A 25,288-nucleotide genomic window follows, 5' to 3' on the forward strand; every position below is an offset into this window, starting at 1 on the left:
TGTGGAGTACCATTCATTAACATTAATATTTGCATGACAATTTGTAATATTCGTCTTATTATTTTATGATATTTATTATTAATGTCGTTTATTGTTATTTAGAAGAAGAATGTCGTTATTATTATTATTTCTATTATTATTATTATTATTTAAAAGAAGAAGAATGTGATTTTTATTATTTTGTCAGTCTGAATTATATTTTGGTCATTAAAAGCCTTTTATTACTGAACCCAGTCCGTGCGCAACTGCCGAGCCTAACCCTGAAACGTCATGTAAAGTGCACAGGCTCGAATCTGAAGGAATACATATAAATCAAATGCTTTGGTAAAGTCACACAAATTAAACATTGAAGACCATGTTGCACAAAAATAAACACTGAAGTGTGTAATTATTATGTTGTTGTTTTTTTTACAGTGGGTCATAATATATCATATCTTTTAGTTTGTCAGTGCGTTAGGATTTTTTTTCTGCGCATTTTCGCACTAACTCAAAACGTGCATACACCACCCCCTGAGCTGGCGTAGGATTTGAAGGTGCCGTACGCCAACGTCTGTATTGATATATCTCAAAGTCACCGTGGTTTTGGGTGTACGCCAGGTGTACGATGGAAATTTGGTGTACGCACTTTTGATAAATGAGGGCCAAGAAGAGTAATTGCCAATAATTGCAGAAAAACACAAAAATCCTAATCCAAAAATCTGAGTCTGCTTCCAAAGGCACTTTCACAAAGTACTGAATAAATGGTCTGACTGCTTATGTACCTGAGATATTCACTCATGAGATATTTACTTATTTTTCATTTTCAATAAATTGCCACACATTTCTAAAACGATGTGTTCACTTTGTCACAGATGCAAGCAGGTACAAATTCAGTCTATAACACAAGAACATTTTGAGAAATTAATACGTTCCAAAGGCATTGTCCAATGGCGTATCTTACCATACCAGAGTGACCTGCTGACAGCTGGGTGCATGATTGGCTAAGAGGGCTACTCTATAAAGCTGGATAAATGACTTGCTTAGATATTCTGCAATAAATGTACATTTGTCAGAATGATTGGCTTGCCAACAAACAAAAACACAAACTATGTTGCTCTAGCCCAGAAAAAAAAGAACATGCAGTAAATTGGACCAACTCAGACAGGTGTCCCTAAGCGCCTTCTTAGCAGAAACTACAGAAAGACATGCACAACAGTTCAACAGGGATGTCTACATCATTTAGGGTAGGTACAGGAGACAGAGGTACGGTGGCCCAGAAGTGACATCCTACTAGAGCTTCAACATTGGTTTACAGGTATAATAGTGCAGGGGGTCTAAGAGCCAAACCCACATGTTGGTGTTCTGGCCAACCCACACCAGCAGACTACTGATGATAGACTGTTGGACACTGTCTGTGGTAAGCCCTGCTAACAGCTTGTTAACACTATGCAGTTGTACCATGTAAAACTATTTATACTGTGAGCGGGCTCACTAGATAAGTTCACCAGATATATTAAATTTTTCATATGATTACTCCTTTTAAATTGTTTTTATTGGTCAATTTTTTGTCAAGTGCATTGAGATTGGTATTATGCACTTGGTATTATGATTTGAATGAATGGAAGAAATATGGAACGAGCGGCAGCTGTACAGTGTTATTCTGTAGGTCTTTTGGTAGATTTTGGAACTGTATCTGACATCAGTCTGAAGATAAATGCATTTAATTAGAAACAACATTCATTCCATGGTTTAACATACCGTTAATCATTCAGTTTTTAAGAAAATGTTATTTGTCTTTCTTTATTGTATATTTTTGGACAATTAACTGATCTTGGATATGTATGTATGTAGGTAAGTTGCATTGACAATGCTGCAATCATAAGTGGACTGTCTGAATGGATTAAGAAACAAACTGTAATATCATGTTATTGCTTTACTATTTCTTTCCACAGCCTACTAACATTTAGAGGGAACTGATAACACCACAAGTCAGGATGAGTTCCATGAGCTCTGACCCAAACCAGTCAGAGAACATCACCTCCATCATCCGACCCCCTTACTTCTACATCAGTGGATTCACAGGGATCCCCCACATGAAGTACTACTACTTCTTCCTCTCCCTCATATACATCATCTCTCTGGTTAGTCAAGTAGCCATGGTTCAGGTATCTGACCACAAACCAGATATTGTTAGTCTAGGAGATCAGTCAGAAATGTTTACAATTCTGCATACAAGCATGAAATATGGTATACTACAAGTAATTTCAGCAGGAAATGTAATGTGCCTAAGTAACCTAAGTTAGTAACCTAAGTGATGTTACCTCGATCGCCTGAGCAAATAAGGGTGATCAGACCATCTGAAAAGCTGTTACGTGTCTATCCAAAGCGCTCATAATTTGCTTCCAGGGTCAATGTGAACAATAGTTAATTTCTTGCTGTCAGACCACTCCCTTAGTGTGTCAAAAAGACAAACCAAATCATCCACTGTTTTTTTGCGTGATGGCTTTTGTTTCTCTGATCTAGGTGGGAAACACATTTGTCATGGCCATCATCTATGTGGACCACAGCCTCCACAGGTAAACGCTAAATCTTTAGCAAGAAATGTAACCCCTAACTCTTAACCACTAACTTGCTTGTTTTGAAGCTAAAGGACAGTCAGTAAAGTACAGATTTCCATTTCAAACAACAATGAAGATTGTGTCATTTTTTCAGCCTATTGACAAATAAAACCAATAGTAAGTTCAACACGCTGGTTTAGAGAGCAGGCCCAGGTTTTAGTTGGCCTGAGGCAAGGTTTGGTAATCTCCATACAGATAACGAAGTATACATATTATGTTAATTAGCAGACCCAAGTACATGGCAGTGTTCAATCTGGCCTTCACGGATATTTGTGAGAGCACGGCCTTGGTCCCCAAGCTCCTGGATATGTTTCTGTTCAGCAGACAGCTCATCTCCTACGACCAATGCCTCTCCAATCTATTCTTCGTCTTCCTCTTCATTACCATGCAGTCCTTCAACCTCACTATCCTCTCCTGCGACAGACTGGTGGCTATCTGCCGCCCACTCAGGTGATAGATAATGAAATCATTTAATCAATTAAAACTTATCTAAATTGGTTGTCCCTAGTGGAATTAATCAAGTATTTTGACAAATAAGAAACCTAATAAAACAAGACATTTGTGGAACCACTGCAATAGAATTTACAATTAAACAATACAAATCTACAATTATCACATTTCATCACTTTTTTCCACTGTTTAGGTACAACGTGCTGGTGACTCACAGGTTCATGTTTCAGCTGATGGGTGCTGCCTGGGTGTTGAATTTGCCTGTTGATTCTGATCTCTGTGGGCCTCATCACACGCCTCTCATTCTGTAGGTATGTAGACGAAAAGACAAAATATTATTTAGGTTTAAATCCTGGTATGTATGCTCGGACAAGAAAGGGTGCAGAAATCAAATGCGTGTTCCTTGCAATACAGACAGTAAATATTTAGTGTTTTGTAGGTCTGTGGTGATCAACAGCTACTTCTGTGACCACGGCCCCCTGTTCCGCCTGGCTGCCCCCTGTTCCAATGTGCTCCCTAACATAATCATTTCATACCTCAACCCATGTTTAGTCCTCTGTCTTCCCATCGTCTTCATCGTAGCATCTTACATCTGTATAACCCACGCCCTCTTCACCATCACACTTCCCCAGGACAGGTGAGAAGGAATATTAATCTGAGATATATATTTAAAGATCTAAATAGATTGTTGTGGAGTCCAGAAACATGTTGTTACCATGATTAAATTCTTGGAGGGACATATGTCAGGAAGAATTGATAATGCCATTTTAACTTATTGGATGTTTTACCACTCTCTGGCTACTCCACTATATTTACATCTCTCTCTTTTTCTCTCTTCCTCAGACACAAGGCCATGAAAACATGCACTTCACATCTCATACTTATCGCCATATTTTACCTGCCCATTCTTCTTACATATATGTTATTTTCCTTCATACCGACTAACATGAGGATCATCAACCTTTCCCTGACCTCTGTACTTCCCCCGATGCTCAACCCCATCATATACGTTCTGAAGACGGAGGACTTCAAGGAATCGGCCATGAAGCAGATAAGAAGAGCAGCCCAGAGAGTAATGGGTCCAGTCAAATAAAAATAATATACTAAATATTTTCTAAGTTTGTCTATACAGTGGGGAGAACAAGTATTTGATACACTGCCGATTTTGCAGGTTTTCCCACTTACAAAGCATATAGAAGTCTGTAATTTTTATCATAGGTACACATCAACTATGATTGACGGAATCTAAAACAAGAATCCAGAAAATCACATTGTATGATCTTTAAGTAATTAATTTGTATTTTATTGCATGACATAAGTATTTGATACATCAGAAAAGCAGAACTTAATATTTGGAACAGAAACCTTTGTTTGCAATTACAGAGATCATAAGTTTCCTGTAGTTCTTGACCAGGTTTGCACACACTGCAGCAGTGATTTTGGCCCACTCCTCCATACAGACCTTCAGGTTTCGTGGCTGTCTCTGGGTAATACAGACTTTCAGCTCCCTCCAAAGATTTTCTATTGGGTTCAGGTCTGGAGACTGGCTAGGCCACTCCATGACCTTGAGATGCTTCTTATACTTTTAATCCATGATGGCGTAGTGTGTTACTAATTGTTTTCTTTGAGACTGTGGTCCCATCTCTCTTCAGGTCATTGACCAGGTCCTGCCGTGTTGTTCTGGGCTGATCCCTCACCTTCCTCATGTCCCACGAGGTGAGATCTTGCATGGAGCCCTAGACCGAGGGAGATTGACCGTCATCTTGAACTTCTTCCATTTTCTAATAATTCTCACCAAGCTGCTTGCCTATTGTCCTGTAGCCCATCCCAGCCTTGTGCAGGTCTACAATTTTATTCCTGATGTCCTTACACAGCTCTCTGGTCTTGGCCATTGTGGAGAGGTTGGAGTCTGTTTGAATGAGTGTGTGGACAGGTGTCTTTTATACAGTTAATGAGTTCAAACAGGTGCAGTGACTACAAGGTAATGAGTGGAGAACAGGAGGGCTTCTTAAAGAAAAACCAACAGGTCTGTGAGAGACGAAATTCTTACTGGTTGGTAGGTGATCAAATACCTATGTCATGCAATAAAATGCAAATACATTTTCTGGATTTTGTTTTAGATTCCATCTCTCACAGTTGAAGTATACCTATGATAAAAATTGCAGACCTCTACATTCTTTGTAAGTAGGAAAACCTGCATAATCGGCAGTGTATCAAATACTTGTTCTCCCCACTCCATGTTAGTATTGCTTCATTTGATGTAGTAGTTTGATATAATACTGTTTGTGTAAGTTAGTGTATCTGCTATTGTGAATGATAGAGGCTTGAATTGATTGAAAGGGAAAACATTATTTTGTTTATCAATTTGTAGAGACATAAAAACAATATCATAATCAAACCCAAAGTAAACCCCCAATATAAATAACTTTTCAGTTTTTTTAAATCTTACATACAGTATGGCCCCTTTAAGTTCATGGCTTAAATTTCCCAAAATCAGTATATATTTTCATTACACAAATGCTTTTGTTTGTTTAAAACAGTTATTTTGTCTTTCATAGCAACTAGTCATACTTTCTTGTAATTTTGATTATGTGATTGAGTGAATATTGTTTACTGATAAAATATTAAATACCACAGATACTATGATATATATACAAAAAGATGGGGTAGCATTGGATTGATAAAAATCCATACAAGCCTATCACCATGCTGGCCTGATTGAATTTGGTCATTTCATTATGTAACCTGATTCCATTATGTTTGTGTTAACTGCACACATTTTCTGTTACTGTGTTCAGCAGAATCTTGTGAACCAGGTGATATTAGTCCTTACAGTAAATACGTCACCAAAATGTGTCATTTGCAAAGTCTGTAAATATGAAACCCTTTGTGACATATCAATCAAACCGTTTGATAGTATAAATCAAACAAAAGGGGACAGCCTGAGGAACTCATGTCGGGGTAAGCACAGTACGCTGTAGGAAAACCGACAATGTCATTTTCCCTAATAATAAAATAAAAATGAACAACTTTTTTCATCTTTTGGATACAAAATAAGCAAAGGAGTAAATTATTGACCAATTTTTTTTTTATTTTTTAGCTTTTTCCACATTTTATGGAGAACTTTTGGAATCTGCTTTTATGCACAGTAAAATGACATACACTCTCATTGTAAAATAAAATATTTCCCAATATTTTTTGGAAATTCATCTAAAAACTATTGCATATGTTCATTTTTAAGTCACTTAATTTAGTGCCTTGGACTTGTATGTAATATAAAGAATTAAAATATACAGCTCTGGAAAACATTAAGAGACCACACCAGCATCTGGCATGAAGTGCAAGGCTAGGACAGTTTGAAACAGGCTCCTTGGGGCAGGGCTAAATTCGAGCAAAGCTAGAAAAAAGCCCTTCACCAATGAGAAGCAAAGAAGAGCCATGCTGAAGTTTGCAAAAGAACATAAGGATTGGACCGTAGAGGAATGGAGCAGGGTAATTTTCTCTGATGAGTAAAATTTTCAGCTTTGCCCAACACCTGGGCTTCTAATGGTTAGACAGAGATCTGGAGAGGCCTACAAGTCACAGTGTCTCACACCCACTGTGAAATTTGGTGGAGGGTCGGTGATGATCTGGGGATGCTTCAGCAAGGCAGGAATTGGGAAGATTTGTCTTTGTGAAGGACGCATGAAGATAGATGGTCACAAGCCATTAAACAAAGCCGAGATACCTCCTTTTTTTTTTTTCCGGAGTGGCATAAAGTCAGCCAACAGCAATGTGACAGACTGGTGGAGAGCATGCCAAGACGTATGAAAGCTGTAATGAAAAATCTGGATTCTTCCACAAAATATTGATTTCTGAACGATTCTTAAGTTTAAATATTAGTATTTTGTTGTTGAAAAATGAATATGAATTTGTTTTCTTTCCCTTATTTGAGGTTTGAAAACAATGCATAGTTATTTGGACCAGTTGTTGTTTTCTAGAAAATAAATACTGTACTCTAAATGATCATATTTGTATTTGGAATTTGGGAAATAAATAAACATACAAAAAGAAAAATTACACATAATAGATAGTGAGAAGGCAATCAGATGATCTGATAAAAGATCCACAAGGCCTAAACCAAGGGGAGTTTTTGGAAAAATACAACATTGAATAGCCTACAAAAACGGTGTGTCTTTGCGGATCCCTCCTGGGGGTGCCAGTGGGGCTAACGAGTTGATTTCACTGTCAGTGTATAGGCCCAGACTCTTAGTTTAAGCACATACATCGTTTGTATATAGGTGATATGAATAAGCTATCAAAAAACTGAGTGGAGTTTCTGATAAAGAAAGTATTTTTTACCTAGGGAATACAATATTATCATGGGTATTATTAACATGATATCAATATTAAATTTTTTATTACATGTCACGATTATCATCAATACTGGTATATCTCGACACCCCCAGTCTGAATGCTTTTGAGTCTGAACACGTACTTTCTTTTCAGTAAATCATTACACATTTCTAATATATGTTTCTGCTTTGTCATTTTGTCATTAGTGTGAAGATTTTTCTTTCAAAGCTATAACACCACAGAATGTGGAGTGTGAGTGGATCTGACTACTTTCTGAAAGCACTGTATGTTTGGTGCAAGGCTACATGTACTGCATTTAATAAAGTCAACAATAAAAAATAAAAAAATCCCTACAATCGATTTAAACAGAGAAATCGAGAAAGGCTTTTGCAAACTTGTGGAAGAGCCACAAACAAATTCACAAACAACACCTAGGCTACGTATGTCCTACACAAACAATGTTAACCCAGAGGGAAAATCCCATTCATTATTAGCAAGTATAATACTGGAGGTGGTTTCAGAGCCAGCGCCACAAGTTGTTATCTAGTCCAACACGCATCATCAAATTACTGTAAACTGTTGGATACAGTGGTAAAACCAGGTAAGATTTAATTTAGTATGTATTTGTACAATGTAAGACATTATGTTGTATTTGGGTTCACCAGGTATGAACAAACTGAATATGTTTAAATGTTCTTATTTAATTTGTTTGAATTTTTAGATTGCATTTAGATATTATGATTTGAACTAATGTAAGAAACATGTAATCAGACAGCTTTACAATGTTATTGCTTACATATTTTTTAGATTGTTAAGCTGTACTACAATTAGCAGATTTCTTTTATTGATGATTTCATTATCACAAGGTTTGAACAGCATATGTAACAATACATTTTTTCATGTATTATTACCAGCCATAGGGAACTGCTAAGACCATCTCAGTATGAATTCCCTGACCACTGACCATACCAGGACAGAGAACATCACCACCATCATCCGACCCCCTTACTTCTACATCAGTGGATTCACAGGGATCTCCAACATGGAGTATTACTATGTCTTCCTCTGTTTTGTATACATCATCTCTCTGGTTAGTCGATATAGCTATGATTCAGGTAGTTAATGTTGGATGGTTCCGGCTTCAGAAACCAGACTTTGTTGGTCTTGTGGATAAGTCAGAGACATTAATAATTATGCATAAAACATGAAAAATGGTACATTATACATAGTTCAATTTCATTTGCACATTCAATGAGCCTAACCATTACAGTGGTGGGCTATTAACCTAAATGTTATTAGCTTTATTCAGCAAAGCACTAAATCAAGTCACTCCCAATTTGACCAGTGTCGCCAATGTTTAAACTCTTGCCATGACCACATTCTCTTAGGGTGTCCTGGGGAAAGTTAGGATATGTCAAAAACACAAAACAATGCATCTGCTCATATTTAGGGTAATGGGTTTTATTTCTTTGGTGTAGGTGGGCAACACCTTTGTCATGGTCGTCATCTACATGGATGGCTGCCTCCACAGGTATTTTATAACGACACTTAAACCGCATCCTACAGCTTCTAGTCTCTCTGAAGCAGAGTATGTGTGGTATCTCGGGGTTTGTAACTGAAAGAACACACAGCAAAATACATATTTCCATTTCGACAATAAAGGTTGTGTCATATTTCTTTTCATTGAAAATCAGGTTTATAAACTAAAACCATTAATTGGTCCTGGAGGCTGGTGTACACAGTCGGCCCAAAGCTTTTAGTGGGCCTAGGCAAGGTTTGGTTCTCTCCAAAGGGGATAATGATAACACATAACACAGTCTCTTACTTTACAGCCCAAAGTACATCGCTGTGTTCAACCTGGCCTTCACAGATGTGTGTGAGAGCACAGCCCTGGTTCCCAAGCTTCTGGATATGTTCCTGTTCAGTAGACAGTTCATCTCCTACGACCAATGCCTCTCCAACCTATTCTTTGTCTTCATCTTCCTCACCATGCAGTCCTTCAACCTCACCATCCTTTCCTATGACAGACTGGTGGCCATCTGCTTTCCACTCAGGTCTCAGATAACATAATGACTGAATTATTTAAAACGTCTAGATAATTGCCATTGAAAAGTATTTTGACCAATGAAAATCACAATTGGACAATACATTTGTGGTAACTTTGGATTAAAATTGAAGATAGAATATTACAGTTATCACATTGCATTGCATATTTCCTCTGTCCAGGTACCACATGCTGGTGACTCACAGGTCCATGTATCAGCTGACAGGTTCTGCCTGGGTTTTGGCCTTATTGATGGTTCTGATCTCTGTGGGCCTCATCACACGCCTCTCCTTCTGTAGGTAGGCAGTCCTGCGTCTCACTCCGAAGCCGGGAATTTAACAGGTTTAAATCCTGGGGGGTTTGCTAAGACAAAACATTTGCTGAAGACAAATGTATGTTCCTTGCAATTATGGACAGTAACTATCTAGTGTTTTGTAGGTCTGTGGTGATCAACAGCTACTTCTGTGACCACGGCCCCCTGTTCCGCCTGGCTGCCCCCTGTTCTGATGTGCTCCCAAACCTTGTGATGTCATACCTCAACCCCTTTTTAGTCCTCTATACTCCCATGGTCTTCATTGTAGTGTCTTACGTCTGTATAACTCATTCCCTCTTCACCATCACACTTCCCCAGGACAGGTAAGAAGGAATAGTAATCTGAGCTACAGTACATATTTAGCAGTACACACCATTCTGCTTATATACTGTATATACTGTATAAAGTATTTTTGCACTAGTGGCCTAACGTTATGCATTCTCAGAAACATTTTGTTACAGTGATTACCTTGTTAAAGGGGTAGATGTTAGGAATCATTGAGAATGCCATTGAACCTATTGGTTTTACCATCAATACTTTACTGATTCCTGACCCTTCTGTCTCTCTCCATGCTCCACTATCTTCATCTCGCTCTATATCTCTCTCTTTTTTAGACAAAGAGCCATAAAGACATGCACCTCACACCTCATACTAGTGGCCATATTCTACCTGCCCATTAACATCACCTACCTTCTATTTTCCTTCATGCCAACTAACATGAGGATCATCAACCTCTCCCTGACCTCTGTGCTGCCTCCCATGCTCAACCCCATCATATATGTTCTGAAGACGGAGGAGTTCAAGGTGTCAGCCAAGAAGCTCCTCAAAAGAGTAGCCCAGAGAGATGTGGGTCCAGTCATAAAAACATAATCTATGAAGTGTTTTCGAGTTAAGATGAGTTATGCTCACAGTATCTCACAAAAGTGAGTACACCCCTCACATTTTTGTAAATATTTGATTATATATTTTCATGTGACAACACTGTAGGAATGACAGGCTACAATGTAAAGTAGTGAGTGTACAGCTTGTATAACAGTGTAAATTTGCTGTCCCCTCAAAATAATTCAACACACAGCCATTAATGTCTAAACCGCTGGCAACAAAAGTGAGTACAACCCTAAGTGAAAATTTGTCCCAAAGTGTCAATATTTTGTGTGGCCACCATTATTTTCCAGCACTGCCTTAACCCTCTTGGGCATGGAGTTCACCAGAGCTTCAGAGTTTGCCACAGGAATCCTCTTCCACTCCTCCATGATGAAATCACGGAGCTGGTGAATGTTAGAGAACTTGCGCTCCTCCCCCTTCCGTTTGAGGATGCCCCACAGATGCTCAATAGGGTCACCCAGCTTTACCCTCAGCTTCTTTAGTAAGGCAGTTGTCGTCATGGAGGTGTTTGGGGTCATTATCATGTTGGAATACTGCCCTGCGGCCCAGTCTCTGAAGGGAGGGGATCATGCTCTGCTTCAGTATGTCACAGTACATGTTGGCATTCATGGTTCTCTCAATGAACTGTAGCTCCTCAGTGCCGGCAGCACTCATGCAGCCCCAGACCATGACACTCCCACCACCATGCTTGACTGTAGGCAAGACAAACTTGTCTTTGTACTCCACACCTGGTTGCCGCCACACACGCTTGACAGCATCTGAACCAAATAACTTCATCTTGGTCTCACAGGACATGGTTCTAGTAATCCATGTTCTTAGTCTGCTTGTCGTCAGCAAACTGTTGCGGCCTTTCTTGTGCATCATCTTTCAGACGAGGCTTCCTTCTGGGACGACAGCCATGCAGACCAATTTGCGGCATATGGTCCGAGCTCTGACAGGCTGACCCCCCACCCCTTCAACCTCTGCAGCAATGCTGGCAGCACTCATACGTCTCTTTCCCAAAGACAACCTCTGGATATGACGCTGAGCATGTGAACTCAACTTCTTTGGTTGACCATGGCGAGGCCTGGTCTAAGTGGAACCTGTACTGTTAAACCGTTGTATGGTCTTGGCAACCGTGCTCCAGCTCAGTGTCAGGGTCTTGGCAATCTTCTTAAAGCCTAGGCCATCTTTATGAAGAGCAACAATTCTTTTTTTCCAGATCCTCAGAGAGTTCTTTGCCATGAGGTGCCATGTTTAACGTCCAGGGACCAGTAAGAGGGAGTGTGAGAGCGATGACACCAGATTTAACACACCTGCTCCCCATTCACACCTGAGACATTGTAACACTAATGAGTCACATGACACCGGTGTTAGAAATCAGCGGTTACATATAGTGGTCAAATAATGTAGAACCCGTATCAAATCGAGGGAGAAGTTCGCTCAAGTCTATTGGAAAATTGCAGCACAGATGTCATTCGGTGAACGTTCCATTATCTTCTCACTGTAAATATAGTTGCCAGCTAGCCTATACATTAAGGGCGTTTCTACCTAGCAAAGATCAGGTTTCCAAGATAATAACCCCCATGCCAAACGGTCAATGTAAACATTCTTGTGGTCATCAGGTTATAATCTAAACAGAGATGTTCTCATTATCTAGGCACATTCACTTCCAGACTCAAAATCAGACTCAACATGACATCATGATTAAAACATTTCCCCCAATGTCTATTGAACAATCAAAACCCCCCTTGTCCGTATCATGATCCCTGCGACAATATCATACAAAAGACATATCCTGTTGTTCCTGTGAAAGATTCTACATTTAAAATAGGGAAAACATGTACCTTTAACAGGAACCAACTATAATAGGGAACAATTCACTGTGCAAACATACCATGATAGCCATCATAATGTAGATCATTAAGCATCATCACAAAATACGCCAAAGTCCAATATTGGGATTGTCATCATACAGAGTTTCCCACCTGTCTTGCGAGAAACAAACCATACATACGAAATCACCATATAGGAACATTTAGGAAAATCTTAGTTTCTAAGGAAAGAAGTTAGTTTCCAATCAAGTGTCCTTCAGTTCTTGTCTTCAGTTTTCTTTGTCTTGCATCATTGATGAAAGTTCCAAAATCAGTTATAGCAGTCAGTGTGATGTGGACCCAGCAATTTGCCTGGCTGTCCTAACAAGTCAGTGTAGGTGTCTAATGGAACAGTGAGTTTCCTACATTTCACTAATTCAAGATTAACACCAACACAGTGTCTTCCACTGTGTTGGGACCATGTGACCTGTCCATTCAACTGGCCCACGGTACTCTGACCTGTAGTATGTGGAGTCTCCTCTCATCTCTCTGTCAATAATTAATCTAGAAATGGAGTGTGAAGCGAAGTTATCTGACCCTGGCATCATTCTGCCATGTGAGTGGTCAGGAACATTTGGAACAGATTCCACCAGTATGGTTGTAGAAATCCTTCTTGAACATGTTGCTGGTACTCACACACTCAGTTGTCTGTGTCCAGTCAATAACGTGATGCATCATCAGAAAAGGGGTTGTGATGTCCCGATCTGTTCAAAGTATAACTGCAAAACAACGATTAGTGTGGTTCAACAGTCCATCAGACTTTCATCCACTGGGTATTGTTCCATAACCTCCCAACAATGAAGACAATAGATCAGTCCTGAAAACTTGTGGATCTCAGAAGTTCAATCATCAGAGTGAAGCTTACACCCTATTGAGACAAGTTTCCATAATAGTCTATGTCAAAGTTCCTTTTCCATCCAGAACTGGCTTGGTTGATGTTTGATTCCTTGTGCTATGTATTAATGTCCGATAGAAACTAGCAGTGGAATAAGTTGTCAGACTTGACTCTGCTTAGCCAAATCCGAAATGGAACATTAAAATCTTAGACCTAACATCAAACAAAACAATATCCAAATAAACCAATTAAAAACATCCTGTAAACTCCTTATAAATACCAATTTGATTTGCCTTGAGCCCTAAGCTCAACTCTTTCCAATCATAATGAAATTATCATATCATACATCCCCCCGCCTTCACTTCATTAAATCAATGGAAACTGACACCATGAGTGAATGCAGAGCAATGACAAATACAGCCACAGGAGGCGCCATCCTGAAACCGCACTGGCCATCTTTTCAGGATGGACATGAAAAATTGAGATGTGGTAATAGGGATGGATCTGGAATCCATATGGTAAGGAATTGCATCCTGTATATTCATCAAAACAAAGTGAATATGGTAAAAAATATGAACATTCACTAACACCATCAAAGACATCAATTTTTAACACGGTCGCTTGTGCGAAGGAATTATAAACCATATAACCTATTAACAAATGTGTCTAACATAGCTAAACAGCTCTCAAATTTAACTTTACCATAGGACCATCACACAGGTCTGCGAAATTGGCTATCATGCATTTAGAATATCCACCCCAATTTATCCACCTATTTTATATTTTACACATTTTAATTCGTGGCCCAGTCATGGAGTAACTAGGTCTTCTCTCTAATTTATCCACCCCTAGAGATATTGTACACGATTGCAATTCATGGCCCAGTCAGGAAGTAACTAGGTCTCCTATCACTACCTGTGCTCTTGTAATACTCAATTTGTTTGTTAAATTATGTGGATTTTAGACTCAGCAACTTTTCAGCTGTTCACAAGAAACAGGAACAAACACCGACTCCCTTGCGGGTACACGCAGCCAGCTTCGTCTCAGGATCTCCAGCAAAACCCAGTAATTTTTGGTAGAATCTAAATCTCCAACCATCCGGGTTACAGCACCAAAGTGTTAGAAATCAGCGGTTACGTATAGTGGTCAAATATTGTAGAACCTGTATCAAATCGAGAAGTTTGCTCAAGTTTAGCATAGATGTCATTCGGTGAACGTTCCATTATCTTCTCACGGTAAATATAGATGCCAGCTAGACTATACATTAAGGGCGTTTCTACCTAGCAAAGATCAGATTTCCAAGACAGTAACCCCTTATGCCAAATGGTCAATGTAAACATTCCTGTGGTTATCAGGTTATAATCTAAACAGAGATGTTTCTGTTGTTCTCATTATCTAGACACACTCACTTCCAATGAAACGTACATTCATATTGTAATTTTTAATGCTCAGATTCCACACCGGGGTGGGAAAATGGCAAATTGGGCCCAATTTGGACATTTTCAGGGGGTGTACTCACTTTTGTTGCAAGCAGTTTAGAAAAGGCTTTGTGTGATTTTGAGGGGAAAGCAATTGTTATACAAGCTGTACACTCATTAATTATAGCAAAATTTCATTTCTTCAGTGTTGTCACATGAAAAGATATAATCAAATATTTACAAACATGTGAAGGGGGTACTCACTTTTGTGAGATACTGTATATCAATTATACATTTGCCATCTCAATTTGACTCAACTCTTTGATATACTGCTCTATGTGTACACTAAAGTGCATTTTCTATAGTTAATGATTGTTGCTTGACTTTAAAATAACTACATATTCTTAGTATATTTCTATATATATACTTTTAAACTTCCAATAAAAATCACTTCATTATTTATTAACTATTGGCTTGCTTTACTCAGTTCTCCATTAATATCTGTACCCTTGGTAAATATAAGCAAAACAGGCAGTGAAAAAGTGTTTATCCTCTTGATCTTTCATTCAAAATATTAACAAAAATCGAAATAAAACATTTAAACTAAAACATTTTAAAGAAAATAAATTATTATTATAAGACCAATATTTCTCTCAAACATGTGTTGTCACCACTTCATGTAATACATTGTGCAACCTCGTTTTGCCAAGATAACAGCTCTGAGTTTTGTTTTATAATGAGGTTGGCAAAGAATCTGAACACATGGCAAGGGATCTGAGGCTCTTCCTCAATACTTCCAGATACAGTGGGAGAGCAAGTATTTGATACACTGCCGAATTTGCAGGTTTTCCCACTTACAAAGCATGTAGAAGTCTGTAATGATTATCATAGGTACTATTCAACTGTGAGTGACGGAATCTAAAACAAAAATCCAGAAAATCACATTGTAGGATTTTTAAATAATTAGTTTGCATTTTATTGCATGACATAAGTATTTGATACATCAGAAAAGCAGAACTTAATATTTGGTGCAGAAACATTTGTTTGCAATAACAGAGATCATACGTTTCCTGTAGTTCTTGACCAGATTTGCACACACTGCAGCAGGGATTTTGGCCCACTCCTCCATACAGACCTTCCCCATATCCTTCAGGTTTCGGGGATGTCGCTGGGCAATATGGACTTTCAGCTCCCTCTAAAGATTTTCGATTGGGTTCAGGTCTAGAGACTGGCTAGGCCACTCCAGGACCTTGAGATGCTTCTTATGGAACCACTCCTTAGTTGCCCTGGCTGTGTGTTTCAGGTCATTTTCATGCTGGAAGACCCAGCCACGACCCGTCTTCAGTGCTCTTACTGAGGGAAGGAGGTTGTTGGCCAAGATCTCGCAATACATGGCCCCATCCATCCTCCCCTCAATACGGTGCAGTCGTCCTGTCCCCTTTGCAGAAAAGCATCCCCAAAGAATTATGTTTCCACCTCCATGCTTCACGGTTGGGATGGTGTTCATGGGGTTATACTCATCCTTCTTCTTCCTCCAAACACAGCGAGTGGAGTTTAGACCAAAAAGCTCTATTTTTGTCTCATCAGACCACATGACCTTGTCCCATTCCTTCTCTGGATCATCCAGATGGTCAATGGCAAACTTCAGACGGGCCTGGACATGCGCTGGCTTGAGCAGGGGGACCTTGTGTGCGCTGCAGGATTTTAATCCATGAAGGCAGAGTGTGTTACTAATGGTTTTCTTTGAGACTGTGGTCCCAGCTTTCTTCAGGTCATTGACCAGGTCCTGCCGTGTAGTTCTGGGCTGATCCCTCACCTTCCTCATGATCATTGATGCCCTACAAGGTGAGATCTTGCATGGAGCCCCAGACCGAGGGAGATTGACCATCATCTTGAACTTCTTCCATTTTCTAATAACTGCGGCAACAGTTGTTGCCTTCTCACCAAGCTGCTTGCCTATTGTCCTGTAGTCCATCCCAGCCTTGTGCAGGTCTACAATTTCATCTCTGATGTCCTTACACAGCTCTCTGCTCTTGGCCATTGTGGAGAGGTTGGAGTCTGTTTGATTGAGTGTGTGGACAGGTGTCTTTCATACAGGTAACGAGTTCAAACAGGTGCAGTTAATACATGTAATGAGTGGAGAACAGGAGTGCATCTTAAAGAAAAACTAACAGGTCTGTGAGAGCCGGAATTCTTACTAGTTGGTAGTTGATCAAATACTTATGTCATGCAATAAAACGCTAATTAATTATTTAAAAATCATACAATGTGATTTTCTGGATTTTTGTTTTCTTTTCCGTCTCTCACAGTTGAATTGTACCTATGATAAAAAAGTATCAAATACTTATTCTCCCCACTGTAGAGTGGACTTGACCAAAATCAAGGACAGACTGAACTAAAAGCGAGAAAAAAGGAGGGTCTTTTTATTTTATTTAAAGTTGTCAGTGGTGGAACAGGATTTAATGTGGGATGGGAGACTATTCCAAAGCATGGGAGCAGCTACAGAAAAAGCTAGGCTACACCATCCTTCCTGGAGTGTAGGTTCTTGCTTCTTCCAAATAGTTTATTTTTAAAAACCAATGTCTATGTATGATCCGATGTTTTAATATTTAATATAATTGATGCAACTGTTATTTACTCTTATTGATTCTTATTTCATTTTTCATCTCATGTTGAGTAGCAGAGGACTTTGAAATGTATGCATAAAAAGCACAAATCGGGGCATCAAAATTCCCCAGAAGGAAATTAAGTGTCTGACACTCAAATCCTCATCGGGGAGGACCCCCAGACCACCCGGCTTTTGTGTCTCCCGGGCTTGGAGCTGCTGGCAAGGTGTCCCTTATTTTTTCACATTGAAGGTGGCAACCCTACTTATAACTGTCATGGTGCAGTGAGCAGCAGCGCCACCGTGCCATATATTCTCAAGTTCCCATATCACACGAAAACATCCCGGATTGTCACGTCTCCAATCTTTCACACCAGGTCCCAATTTGTATCGTTTGTATGTGTTTAAATGTTTCCCCTCTTCTCCCCACATTGTGGATCATTGTTGCTGTTATGTCTGTTCGTGTGTCGGTGAGTGTTGCTTGTGTGTACTGTTTGGATATTAGTTGTTAAGACGTGTTGTCGCGCAACTTTCTTTTCATACAGTATATTAGTTATCGTTGTCCGTTCGTGTTCGGTTTTGTTTGTTTTTTGATTAAACCCCACAAACGAGAGAAATGCCTGCGCCTGGTTCCTTAACCAACACTACACCACAACTACAACATTACAATAACTGTACATTTCAAACAAACTAATCAGTATGGCGACTAATCAATAACTAACAAACAGCAACGTATTGCTTTTATAACATTCCTTTAACTTACAAAGTTGGATCGGCTCGTATATATTTATGCGTGTGTGTGGGGAGTTCCAACAGTCCAGTGAAGTGGAGTGTCATAGAGAGCTTGCTTTGTTGTTGTTGGTTAGCCGGAGACTACTTTACGTCTCTGAAGAAACCCTAGGATCTTCATGGTACCTAGGGTCGCTATCTGAGTTCGCCAAATAGTAACTCATACACAGGGTTTTCAATATACCTAAGCTAGGCCTCTTTTGGCCAAACATACCTAGGTTGCTATGGAGACATAGTTTAAAGGCTAGCTAGCGGCTATAGCCGTAACTAACAAATTAAGTTACAGTGTATCACAGACAACCCTGAAATCCAACTAAAATAATTTATGGTATATGGAGTCGTTATCTCGTCTAGTTGCTAGTTGGTCCCGGACACAGCCAAAACAGTGAAATATAATATATAATTTCAAAAATGTACTACAGTTCACAGATTTCTATCTTAACAAGAATAACCGTCTCAAAACTAACCATCTCGAACCTTCTCTTCCAAAAACCAACCAAACAAAACATATCCTCAAACCAAAATACTTAGTCTCGCCCCTCTCCTTGTACCTACTCCCTTCACACCCCCTCTCATTGACTAAGCCAGCCCAGACTATCTCCGGGCTACAAGAACAGAATATAAAGCATTTCAGATACACACGCCTTTAGGCCGTCAAAACAAGAAACCAGGCAAGCCTAGTTCAGCAGTCTCGCAATAGAAAGCGTTGCCTTCTCAAGATTCAAACCCATGTCTCCCATGTGAAAGACTGTGTCGTTAACCACAACACCACGGAGCTATATGTGCCATGATAGACTCTTGTCTCTATCCTGAACAAATCCTCTTTTGCCACTGGCCGTTTTAATCGTTAATTGGCCATTCGTGAATGAAATTCATACAGTTAAACTGACTAATGTTTCTCACTAAGTTTACCTCCACCTCAAATGGCGACTATGTATTACATTGGCCACTAGCCATTTTAACAGCGTATTAGCCAGTAATATGCTTTACCGGTATCTACTAACTTACTGGAATAGTCATAAGAATTGAGCAATTGCTGCCAAAAGCTATTGGAATAGTCTGCCAAAGCTTCATTTCATGGTATAGGAACTTCTTTTTTTCTTTCCTTCATGATAGCTTTTGCCTGCACAATTTAATTTCTGTCATGATGGGAAAAAACATGAATCTTTTCTATAAAAATGTACCCCCACCCCCTTGAATCGTAGAATGACCCGGTGATAAAATTGGTCCAACATTATCCAAGAGCAGTAAGACATTTTCTTTGACCTCAGATTTCACTTGTATAGTATCATTTGACTTAACATGCAACACAAAAGCTTTCATGTTCGGCATAATTCCACATTAATTATGCTAGCCTGTCGTTGAGCACCCTGAGCCAGAACCCATTGCTCCTCAGTTCCTCTAAATTGCCTGCCACAGATTACTGGAGAAGACACACACACCTTAGCGCTGCTAATTAAAAGTTGTTACCCAAAAAATGTAAGTAATAAGGAAAATAAATAAAGTAAATAAAAATGTGAAAACTACAAAAAAAAAAGTCATAAAAAATGGAACAATTAAAAACAATGAGTAAAAGCAGATAACAAACAACAAACCAAGTACTTTAACAAGTTGCCAGACAATTAAAACACATTTTAACAGTTTAGGCAGGGTTCCCTAACCTCCTGATTAGCTAAAGCTGGAGGATAGCATGTACAACTAATGTATATAATGAGCAACATGGTAAAACCAAATGGACATTCAACAATACAGTTAAAATGTGTAGTTTGCTCAGTCTATGCATGTCATACATAAGTACGGTGGTCCAGAGGGAACATCCCATTACATATTCACAACTGGGATGCGTATATAAAAGTGCAGGCAGTCTCAGGTCTTCAGTTCAACACACATCAGCAGACTACCGAAGATAGACTGTTGGATACTTTCTGTGTTAAGCCCAGGTAAGACTGTGTGTGTGCTGTTTGTGGATTCCTCATTCAACAGTTTATCTAACTGAGGGATTATAACATTATACTAAGCTTTATAGATTTGTCCTTGCATCAATCATTTGATTCTCAATTTAGAAAAACAATGATCCTATTATGAATGTATTGTCATTTCAAAATCATTCTCACATTATTAGCGCTTTAAAATTATTTTTAGAAGTTATGTCAGTGTTCATTCAAATATATTATAATAATTGTTTTCTTTTTATGTAACCCTAAATTAGCTTCATACTCAAAAGTAAACCTGTAAATCATTATAAATAATTTTTTTACAAATTGTTGATCTTAGGTAATTTGCAGTAATAATATTTCAATGTCACATGTCACAGGTTAGAAAGCGTTCTGGTGAGATGGCATACAACATTTATTACTTAGAAATAATATGTTAATAGTTATTAAAATGTATTTTCACAGCTTACTAACTTTCAGAGAACTGATGGACCCCCCAGTCAAGATGAGTTATCTGACCTCTAACCCTAACCAGACCGAGAACAGCAGCACCATCATCGTCATCAGACCCCCTTACTTCTACATCAGTGGATTCACAGGGATCCCCCACATGGAGTACTACTATGTCTTCCTCTGTTTTGTATACCTCATCTCTCTGGTTAGTCCCCAGCTCTAGACCAGAGGATTAATAACTAACTCTGGTCCAGGAAGCTAATATCTAATTCAGTTTCAGGAGGTTAATAAGTACCTTTGGTCTAGGAGGTTAATACCTAGTTCTGGTCCAAGAGGTTAATACCTAGTTCTGGTCCATGAGGTTAATATCTAGTTCTGGTCCAGGAGGTTAATATCTAGTTCTGGTCCAAGAGGTTAATACCTAGTTCTGGTCCAAGAGGTTAATACCTAGTTCTGGTCTGGAGGTAAATATCTAGTTCTGGTCCATGAGGTTAATATCTAGTTCTGGTCCAGGAGGTTAATATCTAGTTCTGGTCCAGGTGGTTTATATCTAGATCTGGTCTAGGAGGTAAATATCTAGTTCTGGTCCATGAGGTTAATATCTAGTTCTGGTCCAGGAGGTTAATATCTAGTTCTGGTCCAGGTGGTTTATATCTAGATCTGGTCTAGGAGGTTAATATCTAGTTCTGGTCCAAGAGGTTAATACCTAGTTCTGGTCCATGAGGTTAATATCTAGTTCTGGTCCAGGAGGTTAATATCTAGTTCTGGTCCAAGAGGTTAATACCTAGTTCTGGTCCAAGAGGTTAATACCTAGTTCTGGTCTGGAGGTAAATATCTAGTTCTGGTCCATGAGGTTAATATCTAGTTCTGGTCCAGGAGGTTAATATCTAGTTCTGGTCCAGGTGGTTTATATCTAGATCTGGTCTAGGAGGTAAATATCTAGTTCTGGTCCATGAGGTTAATATCTAGTTCTGGTCCAGGAGGTTAATATCTAGTTCTGGTCCAGGTGGTTTATATCTAGATCTGGTCTAGGAGGTTAATATCTAGTTCTGGTCCAAGAGGTTAATATCCAGATCTGGTCCAGGAGGTTAATATCTAGTTCTGGTCCAGGTGGTTAATATCTAGTTCTGGTCCAGGAGGTTAATATTTAGATCTGGTACAGGAGGTTAACATCTAGTTCTGGTCCAGGAGGTTAAAATCTAGTTTTGGTCCAGGAGCTTAATATCTAGTTCGGGTCCAAGAGCTTAATATCTAGTCCTGGCATCCGGAGGTGAATGTGTAGTTCTGGTTCAATGTATTATGTAGAGTCAGTGTCAACATCTTGGCCCAGTTAATAAGGTGGATTTTCTTTCATTTTCTGTAGAAAGCACACTTGTATTTACTTGTATTTTCACTTTGACATGTTTTTTTCTCCCACTCTGTGTGTGTCTGTACTGGGTTTAGGTGGGGAACACCTTCATCATGATCGTTATCTATGTGGACCAGAATCTCCACAGGTAATCAGAACTCTTATCTCAGTGTAATTTATACTATTCAGCGTAGTGCCACATTTGTTGAACCATTTGCATTGACATTCTACCAACCTGCCTCTTAGCCGATGAGGCTTGGTTGTCAGAACATCGAACTTGCAACACCAAGATTGTGGGATTGATCACCATGAGGAACCAGTGTGTAAATGTACAGAAATGTTGTATGCACTTAGTCGTGTAGGTTGCTTGGCATTTGCTATATCACACAAACGTACAAATCTCTCAACATGGCTTCTGAAAACAAACCACTGTAGCAAAACCATCATTATGGTCTATAATTAATGGTTTGCAATGGACAGCTCTTTATGATCTGCACTTTCTTCTACTCTCTTACTGAATGTGTTTTAGTAGTCAGATGTCTATATTTGGATGTTTTAATGTTGTACAACCTTTCATTTATATCATGATCTTACCTTACAGCCCCAAGTACATTGCAGTGTTCAGCCTGGCCTTCACAGATGTATGTGAGAGCACGGCCCAGGTCCCCAAGCTCCTGGATATGTTCCTGTTCGGCAGACAGTTCATCTCCTACAACCAATGTCTCGCCAACCTATTCTTCGTCTTCTTCTTCCTCACCATGCAGTCCTTCAACCTCATCATCCTCTCCTATGACAGACTGGTGGCCATCTGCTGCCCACTCAGGTCTCAGAAAATATATACAATGAAATTATTCAATAAGGGCCTCCTGAGTATCTCAGGGATCCAAGACCACTTTTTCATAGAGGCGTCACTACACCCAGAGACCAGTATATGATCACAGACAGCCGTGACCAGCAGCCTCCCCTGGGAGTTGCTGATTGTCGCCCCAGGCTGAAGGAGGTGCAAGGTGGGGACTGGCTAACCATTCCTTGTATCATTGCACTCTAGTGACTCACAAGGTTTGACGGGTCCACTAACCAATTATGGTAGTTAGTTGCCGGAGCGTTCTTCTCTGAGCATGATAGCCCTGGCTACATTGCTGGGTGAGATAGCACTATGAAAATAAGCAAAATGTCCTGGTCAGGCACGTCTCACAGGACACATGTCCACTATCTAAATATGTACAACACTTCCGAGCATGTTACACCTTGACAAAATAATCAAGCATTTTAAACTGAATGTTTTTTTTTCAATTTCAGAAACACATTTTAACCACATAGTGTGTGTGGAGGATGTTTTCTAAGTTACAAAGTTCTCTCCACTGGCCAGGTACCACATGCTGGTGACTCATAGGTCCATGTTTCAGCTAACGGGCGCTGCCTGGTTTGGCTCTCTGTTAACCGTGTTGATTGCTGTGGGCCTCATCACCCGACTCTCCTTTTGTAGGTAGGACTGGACCTTCAACCACTTCACATCCCAGGCCAGGCTTTAGATGCATTTTTGTTGATTGCTGTGATATTTAAATAGACGTGGATTGTTTTGTAGGTCTGTGGTGATCAACAGCTACTTCTGTGACCACGGCCCCCTGTTCCGCCTGGCTGCCCCCTGTTCTGATGTGCTCCCTAACATTATAATTTCATACCTCAACCCCTGTTTAGTCTTCTATATCCCCATGGTCTTTATCATAGGATCTTACATCTGTATAAGTCACGCCCTCTTCACCATCACATTGCCCCAGGACAGGTGAGAAGGAATTGTAATCTGAAATATATATAAATCCATGTACTCTGTTCTTGTTCTAGATCTAAATAGTGTTTTGGCTAAGTTTCTCATTGGCATCTCAAATCTTTGATTGGTTACGAACTTGTTAAAGTTGCTTATATTAATTGTTACTCACTGCAGTACGCTGACACTTTTTTTTCTCCCCTCTTTTCATTTTTATTAATCTCTCAGACACAGGGCCATAAAGACATGTGCCTCACACCTGATACTCGTTGCAGTATTCTACCTGCCAATAATTATCACCTTCCTCCTCCAATCCCTCATACCAACTAACCTGCGTATCATCAACCTCTCCCTGACCTCTGTGCTGCCTCCCATGCTGAACCCCATCATATACGTTCTGAAGACGGAGGAGTTCAAGGAATCGGCGAAGAAGCTGATCAGTAGAATACTTCAGAGAGCCGTGGCACCAGGGCAGTCCACATTAAATTCTTGAAGTGTTGCCGACTTAATTTATTTGGTTTATTTATCATTTTGCTATTGCTGTCTTTGTTTGCCTTTGTTTGTTTCAGGTCCCCCTCAATGAAATAACAAAGGGACTGTGTCTGTCTTAGTTTGTTCATTAGTACGCCCATGTACACATTAGTCACTCGCAATTCCTCAGACTGACCCTACATTGCCATGTGAAAGCTATGGGTATATCTGTCACAGTCAATAAGTGATGTTTTATTTAACTGATTTGGGTGTAATTCCTCTTAACCTGAGACATGTTTAACAACAAGCCATTATTCAGCTTGTTCCCAGCATGAAACAAAAAAGTGAATCTGAGTCAACAGAGGACAAAGGTTTTTTTCAGATGTTTTCAGATTTAACCAGGTACTACTACATCTATGGAAATATAATGAATAAAACAGGAATGCCCATTTGAGTTAATGATGGTGAGTAACTGCTCACAGGTCTTCGGTATGGCCGACTCTGTCCGGAGTCGTCAGTCTGGTCACATAGACATCGCCATAACGGTTGCAAACTAAGGGAAAGCACATGATACTGTAGGAAAATGGAAATGAGAGAAAAAAAAATTCCAAAATAATAAAATGTATTTTAAAATTAAAGCTTTTACTTTTGGCCGAGCAGTAAATAAATAAACCAACGTGCCCCCCCCCCCCCCCATTTTAAGTGTAAGTGTAAATCTCGTAGAATGTTCTTTTATGTAACACTAAAGGCACTTTCATTTTCCTCTTACACGAGTACACAGGTCCTACAAATTAATATCAAAATTCAAAATGAGTTATGCTAAATTTATCGTTTAACAATTGCACATGTTACATTTGTTCGGTCGCAGGTATAATAATTGAGGTGGTCTTATAGCCAACACCACTAAGACTTTTGGATACCACGTTAAGACCAGGTAAGATACAGTTAAAACAAATAGTTGTACCATGTATGTTCACCAGGTAAGAGTTTACCTAATGATGGGAAAAACATCAGCTTTATATTGCTATTGCTTGTATAATTAATAAGATTTTCAACCTTTTAAAAATATTTTTATAATACATATACATATATTTCAGTCTACCCAGCTTTTGTACAATATTTCTCACGTCTTGATTATCAGCATTTTATGTGATAACAGTATGTATGCAACTAATCTCATTTATATATTCATT

At 39.4% G+C, this 25,288-nt stretch overlaps 2 protein-coding genes and 1 pseudogene across 2 annotated transcripts; all 3 read left to right on the forward strand.

The window, feature by feature from the left end:
- The first annotated feature begins 1,973 nt into the window (after window positions 1-1,973).
- Window positions 1,974-4,140, forward strand: LOC106024393 (annotated as a pseudogene).
- Window positions 4,141-8,325: 4,185 nt separating this feature from the next.
- On the forward strand, window positions 8,326-10,609 carry LOC105007279 (olfactory receptor 1F1-like). The gene is made up of 6 exons (XM_013134688.2): window positions 8,326-8,472; window positions 8,861-8,913; window positions 9,215-9,436; window positions 9,609-9,725; window positions 9,865-10,062; window positions 10,354-10,609. Exons 1-6 carry the CDS (start codon window positions 8,326-8,328, stop codon window positions 10,607-10,609), a joined length of 993 nt encoding a protein of 330 aa, XP_012990142.2.
- A 9,954-nt stretch (window positions 10,610-20,563) lies between these two features.
- LOC105007280 (olfactory receptor 52E8-like) lies at window positions 20,564-24,117 on the forward strand. Its single transcript, XM_010866155.2, has 6 exons — window positions 20,564-20,716; window positions 21,955-22,007; window positions 22,461-22,682; window positions 23,229-23,345; window positions 23,445-23,642; window positions 23,853-24,117. The coding sequence occupies exons 1-6, from the start codon at window positions 20,564-20,566 to the stop codon at window positions 24,115-24,117; spliced, it is 1,008 nt and encodes a 335-aa protein (XP_010864457.2).
- Window positions 24,118-25,288: the final 1,171 nt, after the last annotated feature.

The sequence above is a fragment of the Esox lucius genome, chromosome 7, assembly GCF_011004845.1.
Source record: "Esox lucius isolate fEsoLuc1 chromosome 7, fEsoLuc1.pri, whole genome shotgun sequence".
Classification (NCBI taxonomy): Eukaryota; Metazoa; Chordata; class Actinopteri; order Esociformes; family Esocidae; genus Esox; species Esox lucius.

Bases quoted from the DNA above. Each gene is read 5' to 3' on its own strand.
- LOC105007279 (XM_013134688.2), top strand. From the start codon at position 8,326: ATGAATTCCCTGACCACTGACCATACCAGGACAGAGAACATCACCACC. The intron at 8,473-8,860 runs GTTAGTCGATAT...TCTTTGGTGTAG, and splicing joins TTGTATACATCATCTCTCTG to GTGGGCAACACCTTTGTCAT. The intron at 9,437-9,608 runs GTCTCAGATAAC...TCCTCTGTCCAG, and splicing joins GCCATCTGCTTTCCACTCAG to GTACCACATGCTGGTGACTC.
- LOC105007280 (XM_010866155.2), top strand. From the start codon at position 20,564: ATGAGTTATCTGACCTCTAACCCTAACCAGACCGAGAACAGCAGCACC. The intron at 20,717-21,954 runs GTTAGTCCCCAG...TACTGGGTTTAG, and splicing joins TTGTATACCTCATCTCTCTG to GTGGGGAACACCTTCATCAT. The intron at 22,683-23,228 runs GTCTCAGAAAAT...TCCACTGGCCAG, and splicing joins GCCATCTGCTGCCCACTCAG to GTACCACATGCTGGTGACTC.